At 40.1% G+C, this 9,040-nt stretch overlaps 1 protein-coding gene across 3 annotated transcripts in view; it reads left to right on the top strand.

The window, feature by feature from the left end:
* LOC102199413 (tenascin) overlaps positions 1–9,040 on the top strand; it is a 104,905-nt gene that overhangs the window by 74,255 nt on the left and 21,610 nt on the right. For all 3 annotated transcript variants that reach the window (XM_013914033.1, XM_005745809.1, XM_005745808.1), the window contains exons 7-9: positions 870–1,139; positions 3,133–3,318; positions 8,069–8,158. In XM_013914033.1, the coding sequence (XP_013769487.1) occupies positions 870–1,139; positions 3,133–3,318; positions 8,069–8,158 (546 nt within the window). The remainder of the gene's footprint in view (positions 1–869; positions 1,140–3,132; positions 3,319–8,068; positions 8,159–9,040) is intronic.

Below are 9,040 nucleotides of genomic sequence, written 5' to 3'. Positions count from 1 at the left end.
ACACACACACACACACACACACACACACACACACACACACACACACACACACACACACACAATATATAAAATGTAATGCATGTTTTATATGTCTTACATTTTCTTAAGCATACATGTGTTAAACACCACATGGATTATGAGGTCTGGTGTTCTTCTTGTCATTCAGGCTCTCTTAATGTCTCCCATTATGCCAGCTTGCAGGCCATACTCTGGGATTTGCATGCTGAAGGGCTAATTGTATGAAGTGTATCGCTCAGCTCTCCCCTCTCTGTTTCCCCTTCCTACCTAACCCACTATGTGTAGGAGGCACCAGTCAGTCAAGCAGTCAGACTCAGAGGGCAGCTGGCCTCCCAGAAGAATAGTACCATGACACTCAAACGACACTTTCACAGTCTCCTTAGAAGACAAATCAGTATTAAGCTCAAATGCAGATTTTTCATTTTATCAGCCCCACACAGCGGCTTGACTTTCCTAAACTTGCTTACGTGTGACAAATCAATTTGAGCAGCAGTGAAAAGGCACCCTTCATGGAGCTGGGAATTGATAGTTTGAATAAACTATTAATGCAAACAGGCTGACACATTTTCAGCACCTGCATTACTAAAATGATGATATCCCTCTTTTCAAGGTCTGTGGTCAGCAACTTATGAATAGGCAAGATATGACTGGCATGAAAAATTTCTTTTTCTGCTCATACACAAATTCTTGCTGAACACAAATGCTGTTTTTACATTTTAACTCGGGAAAATGTCAGGTGATTCAAGTTAGGACATTGTCCAAGTTGTTATACTTCATATGTGGCACCTAATACCTCATATGTGGTACACAGCAACTGAGTTTTGCTAATGACATCGTTACCTCTTCTTCAGTGATCGATGGCCCAAGCCAGGTGAATGTTCGTGATGTGACTGACACCACTGCGCTGGTGACCTGGTTCCAGCCCGTGGCTGAGGTGGATGGGGTCACCATCTCCTACGGACCCAGCTTGAACTCCGCCGATCGCACTTTGGTGGACCTGACCTCTGCTGACACCCAGTACCATCTGGGAAACCTCACCCCTGACACAGAGTACGAGGTGTCTCTGACAGCGCGGCGGGGAGAAGGGACCAGCATTCCCATCTACGAGTCCTTCCTTACAGGTAACACCTGTCATTATTTGGTAGACTTCAGTATTGAATACTCTGTGTGTGCCTATAACACAAAAATAATTCTTGTTCGTGAATTAGTACAGCAGTTCTTCATTTTGTCAGAAAGAATGTTTACCAAAAATAACATGGAGGGAGTTTCGTATTGTTGTAGGCATACAGTTTTAAAGAATTACAACTGCCCATTGCATTAACAATTATTATTAACAGCTTTACCAGAAAAAAACTTCCTTTGTGTTTTCCACTCTCTGACATCACCTCCTGAAAGATTTGACAATTTTTCCAAGTGAAATCCCTTGTTTTTTATGATGCATTAATTTTTTTAAATTTGCATGTGCTGCCCATTTCAAATCCCCCAGAACATTTCCTTACATCATAACCAAAGAGATCAGCAGGCTGCTGAAGCCACTCTTCCAGTTTTGGTGGTTACAGATCCTGATGCTCCTATTACCACTGGGATCACTTTGGACTTTACCTTCTACATCTGCTCCAGTTGCTTCCTCAGGCCCTGGTACTTCTTTATTTTTCCATCCTCCTTCTTCCTGATGTTGCTCCCTGCTTGGATTCCCACATTCATCACAACTGCAGTCTCCTGCCCCTTGTCAACCCACCACTATGTCTTTCTGGAATTTAAAGTCCCATGGGACCTTATCCCAGTTGCCTGAGAACAACAGGACTTGGGAAATTTTAACCGATATGTAACACAGATGTTTCTGAACACTATCCCAGCCACTTGGTTGTGCCTCTCAGTATATGTATACACTGTCCCAGCTTGTATCTTATGTCTTGTTACTATGTGCTGGAAAGTCTCTGGGGCACTTTTGTACAGCCTGCAACTTGGACTGTGTTGGCTGTGGTAGACTCCTGCCTGCATCTGGTGCCTAGAGCTTGTGCTTGCGTCATCTATGCTCGGGAGGTGGCGGATGGCCGTTCTACTCCTGAATCCATATCTGTATCTGCTCTATGTGATATGATAGCTTAGCAGGCTTAGGCCTTTGCAAAACAGCAATGGTGACAGTGTATCACCATTGGATATTCCAAACTTAATAATGCCTCTGACTTAGTCTCCAATGTTGTCTTTCACAGTTCCATTGAGTTCCCGATGAAAGTTACCACTGCACTATTAGAATTGTACAGTATACAACACTCTAATATCAATGTGATTCTTTCTTGTAGCCGATCCATCCATGGATGAATCATTTCATTGCAGAATTGAGGGAACAGTAAAACAGTAAAGGCTGATTTCAAAATGATCAGTATCTATCGTATGTTGGTCCCTGTCCAGACTTTCAAAGTTTAAAGATGACCCTACCTGCTAGATATGCAGAGAAGAGATCTTTGCACCCTGATTGTAAATACGTGAAAGATTTTTTTTTCTTTTTTTTTGGAATGCATAAATGTTAAAAAGGAACATAAAATTGTTATTCTGACACATTAGGGTTATTGCTGATGATGATTTAGACCTCAGTTAATGCATGGAATCTACTATTATCCATTATATATTACTGCTATTTTATACTATGATGATAAAATAATTATATGTGTGGCTTCTACCAGTACTGACATGAACCTAAAATTTTACAAAAAGGATTAACGGTATATGCAAGAGAACCAGGACCAAGAATGTGGAATGCACTGCTACTCCTAACAAGTCTTACAGTACATGTGGTGTACAACATATCCTTTGTCTTAATGCATGGAATAGAGAATTCTGTTCAACTAGCCTAATGGATCTTACCAGCAGCTATATAAGCTATATAATGTGCCTACTACTGTAAAACAAATACCGTACAATAAAGCTACAAATTCAACAAAAATGTCTTCAAGGCACTTTACCTTTAAATATTAGTGAGAAAGCCCCAACAATCACTTGAGGTTTTGGTGTAAAGGGAACTTCTTGTTTTTCCTTTATTCATAAATGAGAAATCCATTTACGTTTAGGTCAGGGTAAGGTTACATCTATTTAAAGTATATTTCTGCATTGTAGACCTGGACGCCCCCAGAGACCTGCAGACAGTAGAGCTGACAGACGAGAGCATCACTCTTGAGTGGAAGAACAGCCGTGCTCAGGTCGACAACTACCGCATCAAGTATGGACCTCTGTCTGGTGGAGAGCATGAAGAGCTGCTGTTTCCCCCAGGACCTAAGGACTCCACTCAGGCCAAGATCACTGGTTCTGTATCACAAACAAACATCTATCCAAATAACATACTGCTGTTCAAAAACAAATCTATATTAGCTGTATTATATTAGATGTCTATGTAGCTTATAAAGGCTTAACAAAGCACAGTTAATTGGAAAATGGTAGCATGACAGATTTTTGTGGAATTTCTGTAAATTTTTATCTGCTTATAATTAATGTGCAAAATGTTAGGAAATTATTAATAAACCATTTTATTGGTATGGATACAGAATAGTTATAGTGATTAGCTATATATAAGGCCACCTACCTTGTTCTTCCTGTTTCATTATGCCCATAAACTGTTTATGCATGACCACTGGTTTTTTAACTTGGATTTTCAAGCATTAGCATTGTTGCCCGTACCATGTTGGCATTGTGAACCAAAGGTAACAATATATGGGTGGGAAGGTTGAGTGGTAAGTTAGCAGCTAGTGCTAGCAAGCTTGGTTAGCAAACTGCATTGGTAGGGGTAGTGCATTAAGGACAGGATGTGATTCAGGTGCAGCTCAATGACTCTACTTACATGAGGTGGAAGCCAGCAGAAAGCTGGTGTTCACCAAATTATTCAGCTAATTTATATGCACTTGTTTCATTTCAGTTTAGTGTGGGATTCTCTGCTGTGTTTTACATGTAACACCTCTTTATGCACACAGAGTGGAAAAGACATGTGAACATTACGCAACTGCAGTACAAGCCTCCCAACAAGTGTATATCTAAGCCCAACATATCAGGTCTGTTTTTTAACATTCACAACTAAAGAGAGGCCAGCAGGGAAATGTGCTGTCATATGCTCAGTTAAAGCATGATTCAAAGACAAGCTTCCTACACATCAGTTAAAAAAAACACAAGGGAATTTGGAAAGGTCCTGACAGCTGAGTAGATGCAGAAAATTAAAAGGTTTATAATATACAGTGTTGGGAAGGTTACTTTTAAAATGTATTCCATTACAGAATACAGAATACATGCCCCAAAATGTATTCTGTAACGTATTCCGTTACGTTACTCAATGACAGTAACGTATTCTGAATACTTTGGATTACTTAATATATTATCATGCTTTTTACAACAACGTGAATGTACTATTGCCGTGTGATTTATTACTATTACTGAAGGTCCGCGACTCCGAAAGGGACCTCTGACTAATACGGCGGGGTCCCTGTCGGCTCGTAGCCGAAAACTAGCTTTACTTTGTTGTGTGGGTCAACTTTTCTTGCGAGAGACAGAGAGAGGCGTTGAAAGACTGCTCCAACGGAACTTATTGTTTTCGGAGGAAAACACGAACACGGTGTACAGTCGAGTCTTAATAGCTTGGCTGAAGTGGTTATTATTATATTTACATGCTTCCAGCTCCCGTTTTTCCTCGATGACAACTCCTACCTTTCCACTCCCCTTTTTCTCTCTCCCTCCTCGCGCTCACAGACCCATAACGTGTATGGCAATCCATTCTCTCTGCAACACGGACTACACTGCCCATGATGCTACATTCTTTAGAGCTATGCTTGTAGCATTCTGCCTGTTAGCTTAGCACAACAGCAACAACAACAACGAAAAGGCGCTCTCTCACCTAGGAAACACACAGTCGCAGAGAAAGAGAGAGAGCGTCGCCCTGTAACCATGGCAACCGTAGCGCTGCCGCCTGGAACAACAGAACGTAGCTGTCAAACAAAACCCAAACAGTCCTGACCCGCGACAAAATGAAACAGGAAAGTACCGCAGTGTAATCCATTTATTTCAACAAAGTAACTGTATTCTGAATACCACCTTTTTAAACGGTAACTGTAACGGAATACAGTTACTCATATTTTGTATTTTAAATACGTAACGGCGGTACATGTATTCCGTTACTCCCCAACACTGATAATATAACACAGTGATAGTGATGTATTAGTCATTATTGCAGATTTGATATAGTAGTTAATTACAGCTGAAAGGATAGATTATACAGCTGTCCTGAAAATGACTTATAAAGGATCATTTTGTTATCCATTAACAAAGTTTTGATACCCTTTGTTTGACTTAAAATTGGTTATTTTTCTCAGAAACTATCAACCTCAGTTGATAGTAAAGCTCTCAGTACCTTAGTGCTATCATATACTCAGTGGGCACTTTTTTCCATACACCTCAGCAGGAACATGCAGTTGCACATGTACACATGCCCACAACTAGCTGCTGTAGTTGAAACAGAGCATCTGAATGGGGAAGAAAGATGACTGAAGAGACTTTAAATGTGACATGATTGTTGGTGCTAGATGTGGTGATCTGAGTATTTCAAAAACAGCTGATCTGCTGGGATTTTCCCACAAAATGATCTTTAGGTGTGTGGGCCACTGAGTCATAGCCCCTCTTGGTGGAAATGCCTTGATGATGCCAGGGGTCAGAGAAAAATGACCCGCACAGTTTTGAGCTGACAAAAGTTACCCAAATAAACCACTCATCCTCTAAGTATGAAAATACAAATCCATACCACATTGTATCACTGGGTCAAGTTAGTGGTGATGTGTGGTTTCTTAGCACAATTTGGATCTCTTAGTACCAATTAAGCCATAAAATACTTGCGTGTTGTTGCTGACCAATAGTGGCTATGCCTTACGTCACAGAGCAGGTTTTCTATCGGTTAGAAGATTATTGGATTGATACCTAACTACTCCAGTCAACATGCTGAATATACATTTATTCTTCTGTTTGCATCCATCGGACTATGAGATTGTGTGCAAAGATAAAAGATAAAGACAAAAGTACTGTGAAAGTGTGTGTGACAGAGGGTCTAAGTCTTACAGTAGAAAGTGTTGTATGACTTTAGCTATTTATTCATTTATGACAATAGAGTTCCCATTTTCTCACGGTTGCTGCCAGCAAGATAACACAAATCCTCTCAAACTTGTTTCTTGAACATGACAATAAGTTCACTTCACTCAAACGGGCTCCATTGTCACCAAATGTCATTTCAATAGAGCTGGGATGTGGCGGAAAGGGAACTCCTTATCATAGATGTGCAGCCAACAACTAGGTGATGACATCATGAAAGTATTTTTCCAAAATCTCTGAAGAATCTTTCCAGCACTTTGTTAAATCGGTGCCATGAAGAATTGAGGTACTTCTGAAGGCCAGCTGTGTATAGCAAGGTGTACCTGTGAGTTTTTAATACTCACCAGGTCACAAGTGACCCATTTAGGGTTAGCAGTAGGGTTTGGGTTAAGTTCATGTCCACCCCTTTTTCTAAAAATTTCACCTATTTGAAAGAGCCAAAAAAAAAAGAAGACAGTTAAATACAAAATCTGTAACTCTGTATCAAAATCACTGTAAGTTTCATTCTAGTTTCTTAAAAGTACATGTATAACTTGGAGTACAAAACCTAATCCTTATTCCTAAACCATGCTGAAAGAGGGAAAACGAGCCATTAACAAAGCCATGACTTATAGTGATTGTTCCTTAGTTATGGAGAAGGCATCATGGACTTTTCCACAACACATTAACCCAGATGATATCTTTAATATCTTATATAACTGCTATATCAAGAGAATAAGTAAATCTTTGTTAACCTGTACTAAAGGTTTTGTCTAATCAGGGATTTTGTAGTTACTTCTTGCCAGTTGTTTCACTCAGCTGTTTTCAGGGTTTGTTTTGCTGCTTTGTGATCATCTTGGCTCATTAGTATTATGCATCCAAATGGCACAGCTGAAAGGCCCCTGTGGAAAACTAAATGATACAGTGTGAAGTGTTTATTTTCCAAATTCATGGGACAAGCGTTTGTGGGACTCTGTGTTAAATGGCTAGAGTTATTTTCAGCCTGCTCATTTTCCAAGACAGGTTCTCTTTGTTTTGTTTTGTGAAATGTTTGCTTGTCTACAAAAGACCCACTTTATTAGAAAATCACCCAGGAGGGGCTTGGCATTGAGACATTAATTGGAAAACATTGCCGCTTGTTTCGCTGGGAGACTTTGCTCAGACAAGAATAGCAGGCACGTTTTTCATCTCTCTGCATTGCTGACATTAAAAAGCTATGCTTTGAGGCGGATGAGTTTTGTTTTTATTGTTTGTTTGTTTGTTTGTTTCTACACTGTGCATTCAGCATGGTAGGATTAGAAACCATGAGAAAAAAGACCCTCAAAACAAGCTCGTAGTGTCTTTGTCTGGCCACATTCTTTGTCCTTGGGAGGCCCAGCTCATGAAAATAAAGCACTGTGTCCTTTCAGCTGACGCCCCCCTCTGCTCCACACACACCTCAGCACTTCTTTCACACACTTATTATCTGTAATTGCCTTCACGCTCGTGATTTTATTGATAATGAGTTTCCTGGGCATTAGGTGTAATTTCATGCTGTAAGGCTCTGTGTGCGATGACCTCTGTGGGAGTTAATAAAGGCGATCAGGCCCAGAGAGGGCTTAATTGTAGAGACTAAAGGGCCTCTGGAGCCTGCTATATCATAGCAAGTAGTGTTTCTGCTCCGCAACAAGGGCCCTATAGATCCATCAATGCAAATATAACACTGATGTTCTGCAGCGAGCGCAGGCTTACCATGAAATGCAATTAGGCTGCAATCTATTGTGCAATAAAGCCACAAGAGAGTGTTTTTTTGTGCATTTGCCATAGGCATTGGAGCCATTAGCTGAAACAGCTGGCCACTTGACTACAGAGGCTCCCCGTCGTTCATTTGTTGACACCTCAGTGGATGTGAACAAGCAAAACATGACATAGCTTTTTATTTCCGTATCAGTGTTTTTAATGTTACCCTGTTCTGTAGGCCTGAGACCCGGCACGGAGTATGGGATGGGTGTGACGGCAGTGAAAGATGAGAGGGAGAGTCTGCCCACGACGGCCAACGCTGTGACCGGTGAGATGCTGACACTGACACACTGCTTTTAATAATCACGTTCTATATGTAACGGGGGTTTTTTTTTTCAGAGACAAGATATCCTTTTGTGATTCCTGCTACACTGATAGAATTTATATGCTAATTCTACAAATTGATATTTAAAAAGAAACATTCATTTTTTGGACAAGGCTCAAGTTTTGGTTCGAAGGATGTAGTTTACAGTAGTGAGAGAAGTCAGGGTGGCACCCACCACTCCTCAATATTCATATGAATGTTTTTGGCTTTATTCCCTCACGGCTGAATCGTCTGCTTTATTGTAAAATCTGCCATATCGTTATGAGACAGTCACCTTTTCTTATGCATGCTAATGTAGACAGGAGGTGCGTCCATTTTTAAAGTCTTTAGAATTGCTGAATTTTCAACAGATTTTTCAAATTGATTGACATTCATTTGGTATTTATTTGATCCTATAGACAGAATATTAGAACAGGTTTTAAAGCCAGATGGCCCACTGGGCCTAAGTTGGTCTATAGCTGTTACATTTACTAATATATCTTATTAGCACTAATCGAGAGGTTAAATCATTTGTCTTCCTAGAATTTTGTGGCCTCATGCTGGAATATCTATAAATTTATTTTTTTCTGAATGCGACAGTTAGCAGTTAATGTTATAATGGATAGATAGTCTTACAACTTTTCTGATGGGTATCCTATAGTATAACAATAGTTTGGAGACTAAATAATCAGTGTTTCTTGACTACAATTGTGCACCAAGCTTTATTCCTTCAGAATCTATTACCTCTCGATAATTCTGCCCTCTTGTTTCACTGCTCTGATCAGTTCTTTCAAATCAGATCTAACCACGATAACATATTGCTTTGGCATGCCATCAAATTATGTT

The sequence above is a fragment of the Pundamilia nyererei genome, unplaced genomic scaffold (genome assembly GCF_000239375.1).
Source record: "Pundamilia nyererei isolate P.nyererei 1_Seehausen unplaced genomic scaffold, PunNye1.0 scaffold00167, whole genome shotgun sequence".
Taxonomy (NCBI): Eukaryota; Metazoa; Chordata; class Actinopteri; order Cichliformes; family Cichlidae; genus Pundamilia; species Pundamilia nyererei.
This window is presented reverse-complemented; position numbering and strand designations above follow the sequence as displayed.